This window comes from Bombina bombina, chromosome 3 (assembly GCF_027579735.1).
Source record: "Bombina bombina isolate aBomBom1 chromosome 3, aBomBom1.pri, whole genome shotgun sequence".
Lineage (NCBI taxonomy): Eukaryota > Metazoa > Chordata > Amphibia > Anura > Bombinatoridae > Bombina > Bombina bombina.
Window position 1 is genome coordinate 981,302,469 of NC_069501.1, and position 24,902 is coordinate 981,327,370.

Here is a 24,902-nt window from a genome sequence, read left to right on the forward strand (position 1 = left end):
CTGCATCCCAGATAAAAAGAGAGGCATTCTTGAAATGTGTTCAGGATCTTTCCTCACTGGGAGTGATAGTTCCAGTTCCTGTAAAAGAAAAGGACCTAGGATTCTATTCAAATCTGTTCGTGGTTCCCGAAGAAGAGGGTACTTTTCAACCCATCTTAGACCTAAAGTGCCTCGACAAGTTTCTCAGGGTACCATCCTCCAAAATGGAAACCATTTGTTCCATTCTTCCTTTGGTCCAAGAAGGTCAGTTTATGACAACCATAGATCTGATGGATGTGTATTTTCATGTTCCCATCCACAGCAATCATCATAAGTTCCTGAGATTCACCATTCTTAACAAACACTTTCAGTTTGTGGCTCTTCCATTTGGCCTTGCCTCAGCTCCCAGAATATTCTAAGGTTCTGGGGGCTCTCTTGGCAGTGATCAAGTCTTGGGGAATTGCTATAGCGCCCTACCTGTACGACATATTGGTTCAGGCTCCATCTTTTCAACAAGCAAACTCTCATACAGAGATCTTATCTTTTCTCTGTTCACTCGGTTCGAAAGTGAATCTGGGAAAGAGTTCCCTTGTTCCAACTACAAGGGCAGCTTTTTTTAGATTCCCTATCTATGAAAATATTTTTGACAGAGGTCAGAAAATCAAAGATTCTTTCTTTTGCCTCTCTGCAGTCTACTGTTCGGCCATCAGTGGCTCAATGTTTGGAGGTAACTGATCTGATGGTCGCTTCCATGGACATAATTCCCTTTGATCAATTCCTTTTGAGAGTTCTGCAGTTTTGCATGCTCAGACAATGGAATGGGGATCATGCGTATCTGTATCGGATAGATCTAGATCAGTCGAAAAGAGACTCTCTCCTGTGGTGGTTTTCTCAGGAGCTCTTGTCTCAGGGCACGTGCTTCCGGAGACCTTCCTTTGTGATTGTGACGACGGACGCCAGCCTGCTGGGCTGGGGAGCAGTCTGGGATTCGTTAAAGGCACAGGGACTTTGGACTTGGGAGGAGTCTGCTCTCCCCATAAACATCATTACAATGCTCTGATGGCTTGGCCTCAATTGTCCTTAGCCTGGATTATCAGGTTCCAGTCGGACAACATCACCTCAGTGGCTTACATCAACCACCAGGGAGGAACTAGTTCCTTAGCCATGAAGGAGGTGGCTGGGATTTTTCAGTGGGCAGAAGCTCATAATAGTTGTCTATCTGACATCCACATTCCTGGAGTGGACAACTGGGAAGCGGATTTCCTGAGCAACAGACATTTCTTTCCGGGGAGTGGGCTTTCCATCCAGAGGTTTTTTCCAGGTTAACCCTTAATTGGGGGGTGCCAGAGTTGGATCTAATGGTGTCTTGTCAGAACGCCAAGCTACGATTCAAGGTCAAGAGATCCTCATGCCGCCCAGATAGATGCTCTGATGGTTCCTTGGTATTTCAGTCCAGCATACCTGTTTCCTCTGTCTGCTCTTTCCACGAGTCATTGCTCGTATCAATCAGGAGAGAGCGTCGGTGATTCTAATAGCTCCTGCATGGCCTCGCAGGATCTGGTATGCAGACCTAGTGAAGATGTAATTTCTTCTACCTTGGAGGTTGCCTCTGAAGAAGGACCTTCTAGCTCAGGGTCCATTTCTTCATCCTTTCACAAAAAGGGGGTACACGACCACCAAACAAATGTACACATAGGTAGCACTCAAGATCCCTTATTGTGAACTGGAATTAATGAGCAGCAAGTGGCAGATGTTCAAGTGAAATTTTATTTAACTTTATTAGGGCATTTTAAAATATTGGAAGAGACAGTACAATTAAAACCACAGAAAATGATTATAACCTAAATCAGGGTTAAATAGCAGGGGTAATTGCAACGCAATATACCAATAGAATATCGTGGTACTAGGTCTCCACTTGTAAAATTGAAGATTGGATAACAACTCTCATCTATAAAGACCTAGGATGTGGTTGTTAATCCATAGTCTTCAGATGAGTAGTTAATTCTATAATCTCAATATTTATGTATTTCAGGTGGGATCCTAGTGATAGGATTGGATCTAGTTAGATCTGGATGTATTATACCACATGAGGGTTAGTGATTATGGTACATTGTGATGTCCCATATACTTAGAGAGTAACAAGTGTATTTATTCAGACAGGATTAGAATGATGTTAAGTACTCTTGTAATATTCTGGTTGATTAAAGGTTACAGTTCAAATTCGATTGCATGTTGGTTGGTCCACAATATGTATAGGTATCATTGGCTCAACTATAGTTAGAAATAAAAAATCTTGAGTATTCTTTTTATAGTTCTAATAAATATTTAGTACCAGATAATAGCGTGTCTTTGGCTGGGGTGTCTTTGCCTCCTCCTGGTGGCCAGGTTCTTAATTCCCAACAGTAATGAATGAAGCCGTGGACTCTCCTCCCCTCGATGGAAATGAAATTACTAGTTAAGCATAATTTATGTTTTCTGTTTCGGTTAATAATAGTATTTCAGCCTACATATTAAATTGCTGATCATTAGAACCTGTTTGGCATAATTATTTAGCATGAACCTGACTATATGCATTCAAAATCTCTGACATTGAGCAAGTGTACTTATAAGAATTGATGCTGTTTTAAATTGATTTGATCTAGATTTTGTTTTCTGTTCGCCCACTTTGCATTTTGTTAATTTATAAAAAAAATAAACTATTAACATTTCTATTTCTTGAAAGCATTCTTAATTTATAGCATTTTTTTTTCACAGCTGCCTAACACTTTTGTACAGTAGCGTTTGTGTGTGTGTGTATAACATTATACACATATACACTGTAAGGGGTATTTAAGGGCTGGAGTTGAGAAATGCTGGCATTTTACTTAAGGGGCTTCACATCTGAACGTAACCTTTCAAAATAATGAGTTTTGTAGTTTGACAGCTAGACCTATCTGCCCAGCCATGACTATGGGGGGAGCGTGGGTATGAAGGGGTTAATAGCACTCACCGTCTGAGCTTATAGCTCTTTAAATATCTATCTAAAGCTCATAAATTAGAGACATTAACACCTTGAGATTGCCACTCTATTAACTCATTTGCCACTGTCACTAATTAGCCTCAACAGAGTACATAGCATATCGGTATTAAACCTAGGGGACCTTGGTTACAACATGGCAGTGCCCAGTACTTTATGGAGACTCTCTAAAATAATCATTCTTATGTCAGACATTTATTTAGTGATTAATAGCAAAAATGCAAGGGTAGATTGGAAGTTACTAGTTCATTCTTTAACTTTTCTTGCTTTGTTCATTTTTTTTATTTCTTGTCCGCAGCTTCCACATTCCAAAACGGTCGACCAGACTTAGATCTGAAGCTGTCAACCTCTAATATTCCTCACAGTTCCTATCATCAAAAAGGTGTTTCAGATCACAGACACAGCAATAAAGTGCGCTCTGGGAGTATATCTAGCAATGTATCCCTTAACTCTTCTGTAGCAGAGGATGCTTCTTTGTCTGCTGCATCTAAAAAGCTGGGTAAGTGTATTAAAGGGACAGTCAACCATAGAATTGTTATTGTTTTAAAAGATAGATTATCCCTTTATTACTCATTCCCCAGTTTTGCATAACCAACACAGTTATATTAATGTACTTTTTACCTTTGTGATTACCTAGTATCTAGGAACCTTCTTCCAGCCCCCTGATCACATGACTGTGACTGTTTATTATCTATTGTCTTAAATTTAGCATTGTATTGTGCTAGATCTTAAATAACTTTCTGTGCCTGAACACAGTGTTATCTATATAGCCCACGTGTACTTTCTGTCTCTTTGTGTTGAAAAGAGATTTAAAAAGCATGTGATAAGAGGCAGCCCTCAAAGGCTTAGAAATTAGCATATGAGCCTACCTATGTTTAGTTTAAACTAAGAATACCAAGAGAAAAAAGCAAATTTGATGATAAAAGTAAATTGTAAAGTCGATTAAAATTAAAAGTCCTATCTGAATAATGAAAGTTTAATTTATACTTGACTGTCCCTTTAAGACCATCTGGAAGTTTTCTTTGTCACAACTGCATATCAAATTATTTATATCCACTGTACTTTGGTAATGGCTCAATATGTGTCAGCTACCCTCAACAATAATAACTTTAAGAGGTGTAGATATGGTAATGATACTTGAGGTTTTTTTTTTTTTTTTTAAATAGGCCCAATCTGTGTTTTTGTCCCCTTGTTCATCTTGGCTTTGGTTATTATTCAAGTGAGTTCTTTCTTATTTCTGGTCATGCAATACCATTAAGTGAATAGATACATACATACTGAACTTACTCAGAAGGATGAGTAACCGAAATCTCCAAGGAGGAAGATCTAATCTTTATAGAGCTGCTAATCTCTTTCATGCATGCCATTCTTGATATTTTGTTTTTAATCTGACTTCCTTGTTTTTTTGTTTTTTACTGGGTTAGCTTAATATTGGATATTTATTTATTGTTATGGTTGCTATTCTCAGTTTAATATGTGTGAAATACATAAAGTTATTGATCTAAAATCTCGTGCTTGATATCTGTACATCTTGAAGTCTGCTTTCTGAAATAGTCTCTGTAGAGTGTGCATAACAGAAGACCAGAACTTTGATATCTAATTCTCTTAATTATCAAGCAAGTTTGTCAAATATTTGGGAAGAATCTTCAGTATGTGATTTATTAGTCGTTTACTAAATCAGGTCTTTATTGTGGTCAGATTCTAGAGTCTCTTGTAAGGGCAGTAACAAACCAACCATAGAGCTTATTCCTGGATCATAAACTAAGCTCTCAGGTGAAGAACATGATTTAAGTTATGAACATTAAATACTCCGGGCCTGAAAGATTAAAGTGACAGTAAACATGTAATTTATAAGACATTTCTGTTGTGTTGCTGTAGAATAACATCAGTTAATTCTTAACATTTTAAAAACAAACTAATCCTTTTTACTGTGATTATGTTTCAGCATCCAAACTTCACCCACTATTTGCCTTATTTGGAGGAGCCAATCTGGGCTTTAGTCCACAGACAACAAAGCTAGTTACTGTCATAAATTTCGTATAAAGCACATTGTTTTATAGGTGTTATATGATAAATCCAATTAGGGAAAGATATGTAGCACAGTTAGTAATAATATATGAATAGTGTGCATTTCAAGTTCTGAGAATTAAGAATTTGTTCAATTTTCAGAGCTAAATAAATAATGAATATTGCAAAGGTGTTTCGTTATGCATAACTAAACATTTTATTTATAAATCATAAGGTGTTTATTGTTCCCTTAATCATTTCATCCAGTTGATTTCTTTATTGCATCTAAAAGTGGATATTTATTTCCTAAGATATGGTGAGTCCACGGCATCATCTTCAATTACTGTTGGGAATACCACTCCTGGCCAGCAGGAGGAGGCAAAGAGCAGCAAAGCTGTTAAGTATCCCTTCCCCTCCCACAACCCCCAGTCATTCTCTTTGCCTTCGGTGCAAGGAAGAGGTGAAGTTTTTAGTGTCTGAAGATATTTCACTTCAATCAAGATTTTATTATTTTGAAGCCAGAGTAGATTTGGGTCTAGCCGTACTCCACGCTAGTCTCTTCAGTAGGGCAGTGGTGGCTTTTAAGCAGTTATGATCTTGTGGAGGGGGCTTCACTGCGTTTTCCTAACATGTTGCTGCCCTGGTATAGAAAGCCTGAGTAAGTTTACTTTTTCTTTTTTTTGTTTACAGGTCTCTGTGAGGAGTGGCATCCTTTCATACCAGGTAAGTCGTCGTCCTACCGGACGACCAGACTGCAGGTAAGTGCCTTATTGTCTTATAGGGCTAGGAGGCTGGCACTGAAGGGGTTAAGTGCCCTCTGCTCTTAATATGGGATCCTTAATGAAGGATAGTTTATGGCAGTGAGCAGGCATTTTAATTGCATGTGACTAGGGAGACTTAGGGGTTAATCTCCTTCATGGAAAGGAAGGGGTTAACCATCTTAGGGGGTTCAAACTGAATTTTTTATAGCTCTTTGGAATTAATTTGTGAGCAATCTCTGGTAAACCTTAGTCCCAGTTCCAATAATTCGTTTAGAAAAATTATTCTCTGAGAACGGTCTTTAGGGGTTAATTATCTATTTCTTTTATCTGCTGCGTGTCTTTAGTTTTACCGCTACACTGACAGACCTATAGTATGTTTGGTAGCCCCTCTAGGTCCCTTATATTGAACAATCTGTTTTATTATGTTGGCGGGGACTGTTAGTAGAGCGCGCTCTTTCATAGTGGCACTACTCCTATGGGGCTGGAGGCGGTTCCGCTTTTAAAAAGGCAGCAGTGACATTATAAACTTTGCCCTGCGGTTCCTCTCAATCTCCTGGAGGAGTGATTTTGCCTACAGATGTTGCAGCTCAGGTATCCTCTGCGGTATCTGCGGCTTTATCTGTTTTACCTTACCTACAGGGAAAATTCAAGAGGACATTTAAAGTTCAGATAATAAGGTTTCTGCTCCACATTCTGCTATGCAGGTCGTTCTCTCTCCTAAGTCTGGTGAGGGAGATTCACCGGTAGTGAGTACACAGCTACCTTTATCAAGATCTTGATAAAGGTAGCTGTGTACTACCGAAACACGTATAATTTGCTTACTGATTGTACATTAAAAGGGTTTAAAGGGACAGTCTACCATAGAATTGTTATTGTTTTAAAAGATAGATAATCCCTTTATTACCCATTCCCCGGTTTTGCATAACCAACACAGTTCTATTAATATACTTTTTACCTCTTTGGTTACCTTGTATCTAGGAACCTTCTTTATTGTCTTGCATTTAGCATTGTAATGTGCTAAATCTTAAATAACCCTCTGTGCCTGTACTTTCTGTCTCTTTGTGTTGAAAAGAGATTTAAAATGCATGTGATAAAAGGCAACCCTCAAAGGCTTAGAAATTGGCATATGAGCCTACTTATGTTTAGTTTAAACTAAGAATACCAAGAGAAAAAAAGCTAATTTGATGATAAAAGTAAATTGGAAAGTTGATTAAAATTAAAAGCCCTATCTGAATAATGAAAGTTTAATTTATACTAGACTGTCCCTTTAATACTTGTAACAAGCAGGTTCATCCCCAACTCTTGAACTATCGGTTTTGGGCATATGAATAATTCCTGTGTTACTTGCTCTTTTTCCCTTTACTTTAAACACGCTTCAGGTACATCGTTTGTGTTTAACTTTTGAATACAAACCATATGTATAATTCCTGTTAAACGTGCCATTTCTCCTCATAAATTGCCTTACTTTGATTGGGCCTCATATGTATTGAAGATACCATATAACAGAGACTGTTCTAGATTTTCTGAAAACGGAATAAACATCTTCACGGACCAGCTCTTTCTCCGGTATAGGAGCTTTTCCATTGGATAAGAGACCCGCAGCATACACGGATTGGACCAAGAGGTCTGACATCACACTTATCGGAGCTCTCAACGGATTGCATTACCAACTCATACATCTGAGAACTGTGAGTTACTTATATGTGGAAAGCTGTGCACAGCCGAAGAGTTTTGCCGAAGAGTTTTTTCTAAGAGTTTCCCTTCTAAGAATTTTTATAGGAACATTCAAAACCTTTTATTTGAATCCAGCACGGACTATAAAGTTCCTAATACTTTTAAGTGCCTATAATCTGGGCGGCACATATGTATATAATCTTGATACAGTGTATCCTCTGACACAATATTGCTATTACTCTTACCATTGTCTAGTTGTAGATACGATCTCTATATATTTTTAGATTAATTCAGATGCCGGCATCTCACACTACCAATTATTTTTAGTATTTTTAATAAATTTGTTAAATTTGATCAAATACAATTTGTCATTATCCATTTATTAGATGAATTTGTCATCATCCATTTATTAGATAACTTTTTCACTATACTATTTTTGTCACGAAACCAATCAATTCTGATTTATAAGGACCACCTTGTTATATATTCTTATATTATCATTCATTTATAAAGACCACAATTAATATTTATATTTTTATCTTCGTAACTACCACTCACGCGGTAAGCTCCGCATTTGGAGCGCTTCTGTCCCACTTTTGTCTCATACACTAATCTTTGGATCATTTTGAGGAATCAGTGATCCCTTTCAGGGACAGATAGCATTTTTACCTTTGATAGCACTCGCACCATTCCTTCTTTTTTCACTATTTCTTCTACTGTTCCTTATTCCTCGGCAGAATGACTGGGGGTTGAGGGAAGTGGGAGGAGTATTTAAGCCTTTGGCTGGGGTGTCTTTGCCTCCTCCTGGTGGCCAGGTTCTTATTTTCCAAAAGTAATGAATGCAGCTGTGGACTCTTTCCATCTGAAGAAAATAAAGGGATACCTCTCTCCCTGTCTCCCATCCTTAATTTTCCTGTTGCTGACTCCATTATTATGCTCAGTGCCCTAAGTAGAAGGGAGATTTTCTACTATGGCTTAGAGAACTTTGATCCCTGTAGAGGGTAGCTGCTCCTTTACGGATCCATAGATAAGAGGTTTAATAGTTTATTTAGAGCAATGTCTTGCCTTGGTAGACTTGCTGTGCTAGCCCTCCGGGCATTGTGGCTGAAATCTTGGTCAGCTGGGAACCTACCTATGGCTTAGTGGTACCGCCTAGGCTTTCTAGTTCTGCAGTTGCAGGCTCAATATTTGATGCTTCCTCCAATTCCATGCTTCTGGCGTTTCCTTTCAAGGTTGAGTCCTTGTTTGGTCTTGGTCTGGCAGAATTATCCTCTGACTCTTCGGGTGAAACCAGGTTCTTTCTACCACACGTCAAGAAAGTAAGACTTAAGGAAAGTTTTCCTTTCCTCTTTCTGCAGGGTCTCTTGGAATACAACCAAACTTAGTCAAATCTAAGATTTCCTTACAGGGGCAGATTTCTCCTTCGAGAGTTTCTGCAATCCAGGTATGAGGAGAGGCATTGCTTGAACTGGGTTCAGGACCTTCCTCTCTGGGATGTGATGGTTCCAATCCCAGTCTGGGAACTGGATCTAGGTATTTACCTCAAGTTTCACAGGTTCTGACCTTCAAAGTAGTATTTATTTTACTTTGATTCAAGAGGGCCTGTTCATAATGAATATAGACCTGAAGGATGTGTATTTATTGTTCCATGATTCGGGATGTTCTTAAGTTTCTCATTTTTATCATCCTAGAAAGACTTCTAGGTCTTGGGGTATTGCAAGGGTGCTTTTCTGGACAATATATGGTTCAGGTGTCATCCTTCCTTCGAGCAAACTCTTTCAAGAGATATTGTTGAGTTTCCCTTCCCATGGAGGGGAAATGAATCTGGAGAAGAGTTCCCTTGTTCCATCTACAAGGGTCAATTATTGGGTTTACCGCCACTATGCCCTGAATGCAACCTTAATTGTTTTTCATCTAGGAGAATATGTCTAACAGAGGTCAGATAATCAAGGATTTATTCCTTTTCTTCTTCTCTGCAGCTTTCGGTCCGGCCAACAGCAAGCTCTATTGGTACTGTAGATAGCTTAGCCATTTTGCAACCCGAAAAATGGGAGTTTGGCTAGATGCATTGTATTTTCCTTTTCTTTTCAGTGAATCGATGTATGGAGGAAATGTGTCTGATGACACTTGGACATCATTCCCTTTGCTATTTTCCATAAAATGGAGAACTTTCGGATCTGTCTGAGGATAGATCTAGATCAGTCGATAAGATACTCTCTCCCGTAGTGGGTTTTAAGGAGTATCTGTCTCAGGGCGCATGTTTTGGAGACATTCCTGGGTGATGTGACCACGGACACCAGCCTGCTGGACTGGTAAGCAGTCTGGGTCATGTTTAAGGCGCAGGGATTATGGACTCGGAAGGGTCTGCTCTCCTCTTTAACATCTGGGAGTTGAAAGCGATTTGCTATGCTCTGATGGATTGGCCCCAGTCATTTTTAGATAGGTTCCAGTTGGACTATATCTCCTGAATGGTTTATATCAACCATCAGGGAGGAACTCGGAGTTCATTTGTCTGTAGGAGGGAACTTGGATTGCTTAGTGGGCGGAAGCTCACAATTGCTGTCTATCTGCCATCCACATTCCAGGAGTGGACAACTGGGAAGCAGATTTTTGAGCAGATAGACTTTTTTCATCCCGGGGAGTGGGAACTCCATCCAGAGGTGTTCTCCAGCTTAACCCTCAGATGGGGGGTGCTGGATCTGATAGCGTCTAGGCAAAATGCCAAGCTTCCAAGATACAGTTCAAGATCAAGGGATCCACAGGCCGCTCTGATAGATGCTCTGGCAGTCCCTTGGGATTTCAGGCTTGCTTACCTGTTTCCTCCGTTCTCCTTCTACAAGTTATTGCTTGTATCAAACTGGAGACAGCTTGAGGATTCTAATAATCATATTAATAGCTCGCAGGATCTGGTATGCAGACCTAGTGGAGATGTCATCTCTCCCACCTTGGAGACTGCCTCTGAGGACAGACCTTCTGATTCAGGGTCCCTGCCATCTTCTAAATCTCGTTTTTCTGAAGCTGACTGTTTGGAGATTGCACGCTTAGTTTTGTCTAAGCGTGGATGTTTTTCTGAGTCGGTCGTTGAGACCATGACTCAGGCTCGCATGTCAGTTGCTAGAAGGATTTGCCATAAGATTTGGCGTTAATATCTTTGTTGGTGTGTATCCAAGGACTACTCTTGGAGTAGAGTTAGGATCCTAGATTTTTGTCCTGTCTCAAGGATGGTCCGGAAAAGGGTTTGCCAGTCAGTACCCTGAAGGATTAGATTTCTGCATTGTCTATTTTGCTACTTAAGTGTCTGGCGGACGTGCCAGATGTGCAATCTTTTTGTCAGGCCCTGGTCTGATTCAGGCCTGTGTTTGTCGGTTGCTCCCCCTTGGAGCCTTAACCTTGTTCTTAAAGTTTTGCAACAGGCTCTGTTTGAGCCTTTACATTCCTTAGATATATATCTTGGAAGGTATTGTTTATTTTTGCTTTCTCTTCTGTTCGGAGAGTCTCGGAACTCTCAGCTTGCAGTGGGATTCGCCTTATCTTATCTTTATTGCTGATAAGACGGTTTTTAGTACTAAGTTAGGATATTGTTGTTCCTTGTCTATGCCCTAATCCTCCTTATCATAAGAACGTTTGTGGCACAACTTGGGTGTTGTGGCATGTTCTTATTTTCTATCTACAGGCGACTAAGGATTTTCGCCAGTCTTCTGTTTGTTTCTTTAGGAAACATAAAGGTCAGAAAGCTACAGTCTTCTCTTTCTCTTTGGTTGGAAGTATAATCCGTTTAGCTTATGAGACTGCTGGACAGCAGCCTCCTGAGAGAATTACAGCTCATTCCACTAGGGCTGTTTCTGCTTCTTGGGTTTTTCTAGAATATTGCTTCTGTGGAACAATTTGCTTCTTTTAGGAGAAAGGTTCTTCAAGCAGTGGTGCCTTCTGTATGTTACCTGTCTCTTCCCTCCGTAATCATCTGTGTACTCTAGCTTGGGTATTGATTCCCAACATTTAATTAAAGATGATGCCGTTGACTCACCATATCTTAATAAAGAAAACTAAATTTTCTTAATAAACGGAAAGAGTCCACAGCTGCATTCATTACTTTTGGGAATTCAGAACCTGGCCACCAGGAGGAGGCAAAGACTCCCTAGCCAAAGGCTTAAATACCCCTCCCATTTCCCCCATCCCCCAGTCATTCTTTGCCTTTCTACCCATGAGATTGGCAGAGAAGTGTCAGAAGTTTCAATAGTTTCTTATGTAGGGTAGTACTCTTCGGAATGGGACTGGAGTTTCAAGTAGTCCTGTCAGCCGCTCAGTGAGGGCATGGGTGAAAGTTAGAGTCCAGAGATGCAGGAGAGTCTTTCTGCGAAACCATCCCGACTCAGGTTAACAGCTCCACCAGCAATCAGTGTTGACGAGTTTCAATGCCTGCTTTCTTCTCTCAAGTCTCTGATTCAGATTCTACTTCTTGCGAAGAATATGACTTGGCCTGGGTCATACATGCCCATCACTTATGCTCCGAATGCCGTTTTCGAGTGCTCCATTCCTCGGGATCAGGGATTCAGGGGTCCACTGAGCCATCCGTCTCTGGGGATTCTGTTTCTTGAGAGGCGCGTTCCCTACAACCGTCCCTTACTACGCATGCGGGTGACCCAAACGCTGCTTATCCTTCTCTGGAAGGTGTTTGTTTCCTCCGGAGGTTTCGGCACTGTTCCGCATGGCCATATCCTTGGCGCTGGTGCATTTACAGTGCCCAGGAGTGTGTTTACAATATTGTCCGTTCTGTTAAACAGGGCTCGTCAGGCGTGGGATCGCTTGGTCCAGTTCAGCCTTCTGGAAGAGCGACTGCCCCTGAGGCTTCAGGGGGGCAACCTTCGGGGCCAGGGTCCTCATTTGCTCCAGCGGAGGTAAGTTTTGCCTTCTGTTATAGACTGGCACGCCTTCGTGTTCTACTGAGGCACGTTTTGGTGCTGCTGGAGGATCCCACTCTTAACGGGTTGGTGGATTCTCAGTCTTCCTCTTCGAATGGCAAGCACGATTAGACATAAGGGGATGAAGTAATCTTCTTATCGTCTTCTTTTATTCGTGTATCCTTTTCCAGTTCTGAGCTTGGAAGTATTGAATCCCTGTTGGGCTGGTCCTGCGGGGGTGTCCGTTCTTCCTGGACGATAACCTACGGGTTGCCCTATCTTTTATGTTAATCCGGTTATGATGGAATGTATTTGATTTTAAAGCTCATGTTTGTTATTACATTTCATTTGGAAATTTCTTCTCTGGAATGGATACTCTCGATTTGTGGTCACTACTCTATGGAGGGTTTTTTCAAGAGTGAGGACTTGTTTTCATCCTAGGTTTGTCTGTTTGTTTATCTCTCCCTTCTAGGGGATGACTTGTGTGGCCTTTGACAGTCCTGGGTGCCCTTTGCTTCAGGCTGGTCCTGACTGGGTACGGATCCTTCTGTCTTGAGGTCTCTATCAGACATGTGGCGCCCGTTGTGCCTGGCTGGTCCGGCTGGGGCACCAAGTGGTTCTCACCACTAATTGGTTGTTTTCCTTGTTCTCAGTTTTTAATTTACAGCTAGCATCTAAGAGGACACAATGGTCCTTGGTTTGCTTAGGGGCAGGGGGGATTTTATTCAGTCCTCATTGGCCTTTTTAATTACAGTCAGCCAGGGCTTCGTTGTGATCCGCTGCGACGTTCCAGTTGGTTCCCGATCTCTATGGGAACTAGAGTACCCTCCTCCCTTTAGGGGGTTGGAGGTTCGGAGGATATTAATTGCTTCATTACGCCAGTTCCTAGTGGACTTGCCTTTCGAGGCTTTCTTGAGTTTGTCCTTTTAGTATTTGCTCCCTGTTTATATTTCTCTTCCTTTGCGTCAGTGCTGTCTGGACTTTGTCCTGCTTTTCTTGACGACCTTTGGCCGTTTAAGTTAGGAAGTTGAGAGCCTTGCGGCTCTTGCCACTTCCGGGAGTTAGTCGTTTCCATATTGGGGACGATAGACTGTGTTGTCTCCTTCTTTCCACTGCTAGCTTTCGCTTTGGTTCTTTCGCCAGGACTTGGGATGCTTTGCATTCTTCTCTCTTGGGTGTGGCCTACGGAAAGATAATCTGAGACGATTATGGAGACTAGTCTGTTTCTGAACTCTTTTTTTGAGTGACTTTGTTCTTGTAAATATTCCTTTAGTTTTGGACTTCAGGAGTGTTGTCCATTGTGCCAGGGGCTCTAGAGTGGCTGTGTGACTTTGTCATTGCCTTGCTCCCTTTTGGTAGGAAGTTTGTCTCCTACTAGGAGTGTTCTCTTCTCTTTTTGGCTTGGAATATTATGAGTGAGTCCTGTTCCCGGTTTCTGGGTTATCACGGATCACATTCCCTGTGATGTCTGCTCTGCTTCAGACGGGGTGTCTTGTGCTCCCCTGGGGGTATAGTTTATTTTAGAGCGGCCTCGGGTCCAGGTTCTTGTCCTGATACTTCTTTGAATGTGTGGAAACTTAAGTTCCAGTGGACTATTCAGGACAGGGTTCTTGTCTCGGATCCTTCTTGGAAGGTCTGGAGATTTTATGATCCTGTTGGAATGGTTCGGGATGACCCAGTGTTTTCAGTGGGAGACTGTTTGCCCTTACGGGCAGAATGTGCTCCCTTTTTGATGAGGGAGTTTTTCTCTGTTGCACTCAACAGTTGTTTCTGGATGATTCGCCCTTCGGTCCAGGACTTTGATTCGGACTATGGCTTCCTCATGTCATTATGGGCATGGGCGCTGTTTTTGTCTATTCCCTCCCCTTTGGGGGTGGCAGTTGGACTGCCTCAGTACCGGCTGGTGCTCGGAGGTGGGTGTTTTTTCCTCTCTCTGGAGGGTTGTTTTCCTGCCCTGCGTGCAGGAGTTTGGAGCAAGTAACTTGTATTGCTGTTATGCATGGGGGCAGTTTACTGCTGCTCTGTGGCTTGTTCTGTTCCTCCTGTTGGAGATTTAAGTCTCCCTGTCATCAATTACAGGGGTATTGTGCCAGGACTTCCTAAGGGGGTCTATTTGCGCCTTTTCTATACCAAATCCTAGGGGGTTCTCCGTGGGAATGCCCTTATTTTTGGAGGAGCGGATTGGGTTGGCACCGGAGCTCTGTTGGAGCGGGTGAGCTACTCTCCATTTTCCATTTCCCAGGGGGCTTGGGGTTTGGATCTCCTTGTTCCCCTTGTCTGTCAGACATGCCTATAGCTGGGCTGGGCTGGACTGGGCTGGTGCTTGGAGCAGGATCTTAGATCTGTTTGCTCTTCTAAATTTAGTACTTAGGTTATGCGAGTTTTTGGTGAACCTTCCTTAGGGGGCTCTGTTTTCCACTATCTATCTTCCACGTTCATATCTTCTGAGAAGGTTTGACTGCATCTTGGGAGTCTTCTTTGGATGACGGTAGAGTGCAGTGTTTTGACTCTTCAGGTGTTGACGTCAGATGTTTGTCTATATGAACTTGGAGCGCGAGGCTTAGGGTTTCGGAATATTTAGATATTCTGAGCTGCTTTTCATTGGTTTTTGGAGACCTTTGTCTTCAGGTGTCTCTAGGGTGTGGATACACTCTACTTAGGGAAGATTGTCTTCTCTTTTCAGACTCCAGGATTCTTGAACCCTTGAATGCTGTACAGGTTGGGGTTTGGGTCTGCCTCCCTTTGTTTCTGCTGGATGGTTGGGTTCTTGTTAGCTTGGCCCTGGTTTTCGGGGTTTTAACTGTGTCCTTGGGGCTCGTTTGTGCCCCACTTTGTGATTCTCTGGAGTCCTTTATGGATGTCTTATCCGTGTCATTTTCTCCTTTTTGGCAGAATCGGTGTTGTAGCCCTTTCTTGAGTAAGGGGTGTGTCTTTTCATTTTCATTTTTTTCTTTGCTTCGGACGAAGCTGGCTTTTGTTTGGGTAGGAGTTTTCAGGCCTGGTGCCCTCAGAATGGGCCGCCTCTTTGTACCCTCCCGTTTTTGCATTCAGTGTCCTCTATAACTTGGGTATTGTTTTCCCAAAAGTAATGAATGCAGCTGTAGACACACTCTGTTTATGAAGAAAAACATAAATTATGCTTACCTGATAATTTTCTTTTCTTCAGACGGAGAGAGTCCACAGCTCCCCGTCTGTGTTTTTCTGTGGGACGTCTGTCATTTTTGTTCTTCTGGCACCTTTTTCATCCTGATATTTCTCCTACTGTTCCTTGTCCCTTGACAGAATGACTGGGGTTTGGGGGAAGTGGGAGGGGTATTGAAGCCTTTGGCTTGGGTGTCTTTGCCGCCTCCTGGTGGCCAGGTTCTGAATTCCCAAATGTAATGAATGCAGCTGTGGACTCTCTCCGTCTGAAGAAAAGAAAATTATCAGGTAAGCATAATTTTATGTTTTATGCTTACCGGATAAAAAAAAAATTTCCGGCCCCGCCCTTTATTTTAAGACAGTTATTTTTTTTACTGAGACTTCAGGCACCTCTACACCTTGTGTTGCTTCTTTTTTCTATTTTCCTTCGGTCGAATGACTAGGGGTTGTGGGAAGGGAAGCGATACTTAACAGCTTTGCTGTGGTGTTCTTTGCCTCCTCCTGCTGGCCAGGAGTGATATTCCTAACAGTAATTGAAGATGATGCCGTGGACTCACCATATCCGGAAAAAAAAGTTTTATCCTGTAAGCATAAAACATAAATTATGCATAAATTTTGTTTCTAAAATGTAGTCTAATTTTGTTTTCTTTTAAAAAAATTGTTCTTCCTGTGCATCTGAAAACTTGCACTTTACTTCTGTACGTGGTGCCTGTTTCTTTGAGAGGCCATGACTATGCAAGCTGACGAGCAACAAGCAGTTATTGCATAAATGAGATCTTCAGTAGCTACTGGTGACAGACAGTAGTACCTCAATTTCAGTTTTTGTGAAACCCATTACAATGGAAATATTTTTTATTGTTATAAAGACTTCTACAAGAAAGTCTTACACATTTGTGGAATTATTTATCAGAAGAAATGAATATCCAAGGTGCTCCGTGTCTGTTTCTAGTGCTTTCTGCCAGCTCCTTCACTGGTTACCTGCCATTTTCCACTACTAGCTCCACCCCTTACTATTGGCTTAGAACTGTCATAACGATTCTCATGCTGTTTAAAGTGTGTTCGTCTCTGCGACTAGAGCTTGGGAGGTTTTCCTTATTAGCCAATGTAGATTGAATCCATAGATATCTGTTTTGCATGCATTTGGTGTTTGTTTGGATGTCTAATTTAAACAGCATAACTAGACATTGTTCATGCAGAAATGTACTAATTATGATAGACTTCATTTCTGACTTTTTTACAGCCAAACACAATTTTCAGTGCACCACTACATTAGCTGTAAACATTTTTTCTTTGCTAAGACATGACGATATGACGTCATTCCAATTACTAGTGGGAATATCACTCCTGGCGAGCAGGAGGAGGCAAAGAGCACCACAGCAAAGCTGTTAAGTGTCATTCCCCCACTTATAATCCCCAGTCATTTTCTTTGCCTCTGTCAATGGAGGAGGTGAAGTTTGGTGTCTAAAGATATGTATTCCTTTTTTGGGTACCTTTCCCTGCAAGCAAGGATTTGGGTTTAGCTGTGTCCGCATCACTCTCTTGAGTAAGAGTAGTGGTGGCTTTTAAGCAGTTAGGTAGCGGTGAGGTGGTACTTACTTGGGTTTCCTAACAAATTGCTGTCATAGAAAGCCAGAGTTGGTTACTCTGTTCTTTCTTTTTCTTCAGGTCTCTGTGAGGAGTGTATGTCCTTTCACGCCTTGTGAGCTGTCTTCCTGCCGGACAGCTAGACTGCAGGTAAGTGCTTTTGTCTTCTTGGTCTAGGAGACTTGCACTTCAGAAGAATATTACGTTTGCAGTATATGGGGACATTTTTAATCCTTTATAGAGGATTCATTTAGGCAGTGGACAGGCACAATGTGTATGTGGAGACTAGGGGTTAATCTTCCCTTTATTGGGACATTTTTCCTCTTTGGGACTAAGTCTGCAAAATACTTTTATTATGACTTAAGTTATGTGATGGGCTTATGTTTAATCTTGGCTAATTGAGTATTTAATTAGGCAGTTTACCGGGCTATAACTGTCAGACTGCTTGGAGTTGCATCTGTATAATTTTTTTTTTTTATTATAGTCTTTCCTTTAACTTGGGAACCAGCTAGGACATGGATCAATAATCTATTTCCCTTGATAAATGCTTATTATGTCTAGAGGCACAAATTGTTTTGCCTATGCAATTCTGTGCTGTATGCTTAGTTAGAACTCTTGAATATAAAGATAGATTGTTACCCTCTGAGCCCAATGTCTCTCAGGATGGTGCTGTTCAGGCAATGCCACAGCTTTCTCCTCAAACGTCCCAAGCCTCAATGGCGTCACATACAGTGCCCTGTGGTTCCTCTCAGCCTCCTGAAGGCGTATATTTGCCTGTAGATTTTGCTGCACAGATATCTTCTGCGGCATTATCTGCCTTTCCTGTATTGGGGAAACGCAAGAGGAAAACAAAAAAAATTTCAGATAGTAAGGTGTCTGTCCCATCTGCTGCTATGCAGGTTGCCCTCCCTCATAATTCTGATGGGGAGGTTACCTCGGTAGCTTCTGAGGGTGAAATCTCAGATTCTGACAGTGTAAATCCTTTGTCTGAAAATGAAGTAAACTTCAGGTTTAAGCTTGAACACCTTCGTGTACTGTTAAAGGAGGTATTGGCTACTTTGGATGACTCCGTCTCTTCTGTCACAGTCAACCCTAAAAAATCTAGTAAACTTAACAAATACTAGCATGATCCTTCCTCTGTGGAAGTGTTTCCAGTTCCAGACCGTGTGACAGAGATTATTTCACAGGATTTGGAGAAACCAGGGATACCTTTCTCCCCTTCTCCCTTCTTTAAAAAGATGTTCCTGTTGCTGACTCCATTAAAGATTCATGGAGCACAGTGCCTAAGGTAGAATTTCTACTCTGGCTAAGAGAACTAAGATTCCTATAGAGGATAGCTGGTCCGTTAAGGATCCCATGGACAAGAAGCTGTAGGCTTATTTGAAAAAGATGTATGTTCATCAGGGTCTTCAATGGCAACCTGCAGTTTGTATTGCCACAGTAGCAAGTGCTTCATCTTATTGGTGCGATGCCTTGTCTGAATCAATTTTAGTAGATACTCCGTTAGAGGAGATTCAAGATAGGATTAAGGCTACCAAACTAGCTAAGTCCTTTATTTCTGATGCTAACATGCAAGTTATTAGACTGGGAGACAAGATGTCTGGCTTCACTGTCTTAACCCGCAGGACTTTGTGGTTAAAATCTTGGTCAGCTGATGTTGCCTCCAAGTCCAAGCTTCTGGTGCTTCCTTACAAGGGTAAAACCTTGTTTGGACCTGGTCTGGCAGAAATAATTTCTGATATTACAGGTGGGAAAGGGTCTTTTCTACCACAAGACAAGAAGAACAGACCTAATGGACGTCAAAGTAATTTCCCTTCCTTTCGTAACTTCAAAGGTCAAAAGTCTTGCTCTTTTCCTTCAAAGCAGGAGCAGTCCAAGTCTTTTTGGAAACACAATCAGTCTTGGAACAAGGGGAAGAAATCTAAGAAACCCTCAGCTGAGTCTAAGTCAGCATGAAGGGTCTGTCCCCCACTTGATCTGATCTGTTTTGTGAAGCGTGGATACGAGATGTCCCAGATCCTTGGGCTGTGGATATAGTATCTCAGGGTTACAAAATAGAATTCAAATCTTGCCCTCCCAGGGGCAGACCAGGTAAAAAAAAAAAGGCATTCTTGAACTGCGTTCAGGACCTTTTCTCCCTGGGAGTGATTGTTCCAGTTCCTCTAAGGGAACAGGGTCTAGGATTTTACTCAAATCTGTTTGTGGTTCCCAAAAAAGAGGGAACTTTTCGACCTATTTTAGATCTGAAGTGTCTCAACAAATTTCTCAGGGTACCGTCCGTCAAAATGAAAACCATTCATTCCATTCTTCCTTTGGTCCAAGAGGGTCAGTTCATGATGACTATAGACCTGAATGGCGCGTACCTTCATGTTCCCATCCACAGGGATCATCACAAATTCCTGAGTTTCGCTTTTCTAGATAAGCACTTTCAGTTTGTGGCTCTTGAGTTTTGCCTTGCCACAACTCCCAGAATTTTCTCAAAGGTTCTGGGGGGCTCTCTTGGCAGTGGTCAGGTCTCGAGGAATTGCAGTGGCGCCCTACCTGGACTACATTTTGTTCCGGCGCCATCTTTTCAACAAGCAAACTCTCATACAGAGATATTATTGTCTTTTCTATATTCCCACGGATGGAAAGTTAATCTGGAGAAGAAGTTCCCTTGTTCCAGCTACAAGGATGGTTTTCTTAGAGATCATCATAGATTCCCTATCTATGAAAATGTTTCTGACGGAGGTAAAAAAATCCAAAATTATTTCCTCTTGCCTTTCTCTACAGTCTACTGTTCGGCCTTCAGTTGCTCAATGTATGGTGATGGTCGCTTCCATGGACATCATTCCCTTTGCTCGATTCCATTTGAGAGCTCTGCAATTATGCATGCTCAGACAATGGAACAGAGTCTCTGTTCCATCTCAGAGGATAGATCTAGACCAGTCGACAAGAGACTCTCTCCCGTGGTGGTTTTCTCAGGAGCATCTGTCTCAGGGCACATGCTTCCAGAGACCTTCCTGGGTGATCGTGACCACGGACGCCAGCCTGCTAGGCTGGGGGGGAGCAGTCTGGGCCTCGTTAAAGGCACAGGGACTATGGACTCGGGAGGAGTCTGCTCTCCCAATAAACATCTTGGAGTTGAGAGCGATTTACAATGCTCTGATGGCTTGACCTTAATTGTCCCTAGCCCGGTTTATCAGGTTCCAATTGGACAACATCACCTCAGTGGCTTACATCAACCACCAGGGAGGAACTCAGAGTTTCTTAGCCATGAAGTAGGTGGCACGCATTATTCTGTGTGCGTAAGCTCACAATTGTTTATCTGCCATCCACATTCCAGGAGTGGACAACTGAGAGGTGGATTTCCTGAGCAGACAGACATTTCATCCCAGGGAGTGGGCTCTCCATCCAGAGGTGTTCTCCAGGTTAACCCTCAAGTGGGGGGTGCCAGAGTTGGATCTGATGGCGTCTCGGCAGAACGCCAAGCTTCCAAGGTATAGTTCAAGGTCAAGAGATCCGCAGGCCTCTCTGATAGATGCTCTGGCGGTTCCTTGTGTTTTCGAAGGGCTACTCTTGGAGTAGGTCAAGCTATTATAGACACGGGTGACCAATCATAACACCATGGGGAGGGGTCAAACTGAAAGTGAAATCACACATGACCTCACACACATCACTCATAATTAACCCCTACACTACTGAAGTGAAATGTTCACCAAATTAAAAACAAGTGCAGCAAGTTGCTAACTCAACTACACAATTACATAAATGACATACATTGGTCATTTCATAAAGTACATCAAATAAAGTTTAATAAGTATATCCAATCAAAAAGCACATTAAATGAAAGGAAGCAGGTCAAATTCCCGATTAAGCCCTTTGGGGGATGTATGGTATCTAGTTTCCAAATCCATCTCGCCTCTCTATGTAGTAAGTCTTTTGCCCTATCTCCCCCTCTAATACGTCTGGGGGCCTGGTCTATGACCATGTATCTTAGTTGATTAATTTGATGGCCTTTTCTCTTGTTAAGTGTATCCAGTCCACGGATCATCCATTACTTATGGAATATATTCTCCTTCCCAACAGGAAGTTGCAAGAGTCCACCCACAGCAAAGCTGCTATATAGCTCCTCCCCTAACTGCCATATTCAGTCATTCTCTTGCAAGCCTCAACATAGGTCGTGAGAGTCTGTGGTGATTTATACTTAGTTTATTCTTCAATCAAAAGTTTGTTATTTTTAAATGGCACCGGAGTGTGCTGTTTTTCTCAGGCAGTATTTGGAAGAAGAATCTGCCTGCGTTTTTCTATGATCTTAGCAGACGTAACTGAGATCCATTTGCTGTTCTCACACATTCTGAGGAGTGAGGTACTTCAGAGGGGGGATGGCGTGCAGGTTTTCCTGCAGATAAGGTATGTGCAGTAAAATATTTTTCTAGGAATGGAATTGACTAAAAATATACTGCTGATACCGAAGTAATGTAAGTAAAGCCTTAAATGCAGTGATAGCGACTGGTATCAGGCTTATTAATAGAGATACATACTCTTATAAAAATGTGTTTTAAAACGTTTGCTGGCATGTTTAATCGTTTTTTTAACGTACATTGGTGATAACACTGTAATGTTGGTATAGCCTTAAATGCAGTAAAAGCGACTGGTATCAGGCTTATTATTAGAGATACATTCTCTTGTAAAAATGTGTTTTAAAACGTTTGCTGGCATGTTTAATCGTTTTTAACATATGTTTGGTGATAAAACATATTGGGGCTTAAGTTTTTTCCACATGGCTGGCTTAAATTTTGCATAGAAACAGTTAACTGAAGCTTCCCACTGTTGTAATATGAGTGGGAGGGGCCTAATTTAGCGCTTTTTTGCGCAGTTAAAATTACAAAATGAATTATCCAGATTCCCTCAGCAGTCCCATGAATACTACAGGACATTTCTAAAGGGCTAAAAAGAGTTCCAAAATCGTTTATAGGGAAGGTAATCCACAGCTCTGCTGTGGCAGTTTTGTTGTGTCTGTTTTTAAAAACGTCTGTCGTTTTTTTGATCTGTTTTTTGCATTAAGGGGTTAATCATCCATTTGCAAGTGGGTGCAATGCTCTGTTACCTTATTACATGTACTGTAAAAATTTCGTTTGTTTTACTGCCTTTTTTCACTGTTTTTCAAATTTTGACAAAATTTGTTTCTCTTAAAGGCACAGTAACGTTTTATATATTTGCTTGTTAACTTGTTTTAAAGTGTTTTCCAAGCTTATTAGTCTCATTATTAGTCTGTTCTAACATGTCTGACATAGAGGAAGCTCTGTGTTCATTATGTTTTAAAGCCATGGTGGAAGGAACCCCATCTTAGAATGTGTACCAGATGTACTGATTTCATGTTAAACAATAAAGATCATTTTTTGTCTTTAAAAACATTATCACCAGAGGATTCTGTCGTGGGGGTAGTTATGCCGACTAACTCTCCCCACGTGTCAGACCTTTTGACTCCCGCTTTAGGGACTCCCGCTCAAATGGCGCCAAGTACATCAAGAGCACCCATAGCGTTTATTTTACCAGGGGATTCTGTCGAGGGGAAAGTTATGCCGATTAACTCTCCCCACGTGTCAGACCCTTCGACTCCCGCTTCAGGGACTCACGCTCAAATGGCGCCAAGTACATCAAGGGCGTCCATAGCGTTTATTTTACAAGACATGGCAAAGGTGGTGAATAATACTCTGGCAGCAGTATTAGTCAGACTACCTGAAATTAAAGGAAAGCAGATAGCTCTGGGGGTAGATACAGAGCATACAGACGCTTTAAGAACCATGTATGATACTACCTCACAATATGCTTAGTCTGTGGGTGATTTTTTGACTCAGGGAAGATGATTTAACCTGATTCTGATATTTCTACATTTAAAATGTATGCTTGAGAACCTCCACTTGTTGCTCAGGGAGGCTTTGGCTGCCCTGAATGAATGTGTACAATCGCAGGGCCAGAGAAATTCTGTAGACTGGATAAATAATATGCAGTGCCGGTGTGTACTGATGTTTTTCCAATACCTAAAGAGGTTTACTAAAAAATGTTTTAATAAGGAATGGGATAGACCAGGTGTGCCGTTCTCTTCCCCTCCTATTTTTTAGAAGAATGTTTTCTAATAGTTACCACCACACGGGACTTCTGGCAGACAGTTCCTAAGGTGGAGAGAAGAGTTTCTACTCTAGCTAAGCGTACCACTACCTCTGGCGAGGACAGTTGTGCTTTTTAGATCCAATGGATAAAAAATGTTTATTCAATAGGGTTTTATCCTGCAGCCCCTTGCATACATTGCTTCTGTCACGGCTGCTGCGGCGTTCTGGGTTGAGTCTCTTGATGAGGCTTTACAGTTAGCGACTCCATTGGATGAATATATTTGACAAGCTTATGCTAGCCAATTCCTTTGTTTTCTGATGCCTTTGTTCATTTGACTAGACTAACGGCTAAGAATTCTGTTTTTTACTATACTTGTGCGCAGAGCGCTATGGCTTATATCATGGTCAGCTGTCGTGACTTTAATAAATAAGCTACTTAACTTCCCTTCAAGGGGCAGACCCTATTCGGGCCTGGTGTGAAGGAGATTATTGCTTATATCACTGGAGGAAAAGGTCATGCCCTTCCTCAGGATAGGAATCAAGGGCCAAAAAAGGTCTAATTTTCGTGCCTTTTAAAACTTCAGGGCAGGTGTGGCATCCACTTCCTCTAAGGCAAAACAAGAGGGAATTTTTGCTCAGTCCAAGGCGGTCTGGAGACAATTGGACCTGGAACAAAGATAAGCAGGCCAAGGAGCCTGCTGCTGCCTCTAAGGCAGCGTGAAGGAACGGACCCCTATCCGGTAACGGATCCTATAGGGGGCAGACTTTCATTCTTCGCCCGGGCGTGGGCAAGAGATGCCCAGGATCCCTAGGCATTGGAATTTATATCCCAGAGATATCTTCTGGATTCAAAGATCCCCCCCCCCCAAAAAAAAGGGGGAGATTTCACTTTTCACAATTATCTGCAAACCAGATAAAGAAGGAGGCATTCTTACATTGTGTACGAGATCCATCCAGTTCCAAGAGAGGAACAGGGACAGAGTTTTTACTCAAATCTGTTTGTGGTTCCCAAGGTGAGGGAACCTTCAGACCTATTTTGGATCTAAAGATCTTAAACAAATTCCTCAGAATTCCGTCATTTAAGATGGAAACTATTCGTACCATCTTAACTATGATCCAGGAGAGTCAATAGAGGACTACAATGGATTTGAAGGATGCTTATCCTCACATGGTGATGCATAAAGATCACCTTCGTTTTTCAGGTTTGCCTTTCTAGACAGGCATTACCAGTTTATAGCTCTTTCCTTTGGGATATCTACAGCCCCAAGAATCTTTATGGAGGTTCTGGGGTCGCTTTGGCGGTCCTTAGGCCGCGGGGCATAGAAGTGGCCCCTTAGTTAGACGACATCCTGATACAGGCGTCAAACATCCAAATTGCCAAGTTTCATACGGACGTAGTACTGGCATTTCTGAGATCACATGGGTGCAAAGTGAACAAGGAAAGAGTTCTCTATCCCCAATCTCAAGGGTTTCCCTCCTAGGGACTCTGATAGATTCTGTAGAAATGAAAATTTACCTGACGGAGTTCAGGTTGTCAAAGTTTCTAAATTTCTGCCGTGTTTTTCATCCCATCCGCGCCCTTCGGTGGCTCAGTACATGAATGAAATCGGCTTAATAGGTAGCGGCAAGGGACATAGTACCGTTTGCACGTCTACATTTCAGACCGCTGCAACTATGCATGCTCAGTCAGAGGAACGGGGATTACACAGATTTATCCCCCTGTTGAACCTGGACCAAGAGACCAGAGATT

General features: G+C 41.9%; 1 protein-coding gene across 1 annotated transcript in view; it reads left to right on the plus strand.

Annotated features, from left to right (window-relative positions):
• SPATS2 (spermatogenesis associated serine rich 2) overlaps positions 1-24,902 on the plus strand; it is a 941,596-nt gene that overhangs the window by 530,762 nt on the left and 385,932 nt on the right. Inside the window, exon 7 of the mRNA XM_053705505.1 lies at positions 3,294-3,494. Coding sequence (XP_053561480.1) covers positions 3,294-3,494 — 201 coding nt within the window. The remainder of the gene's footprint in view (positions 1-3,293; positions 3,495-24,902) is intronic.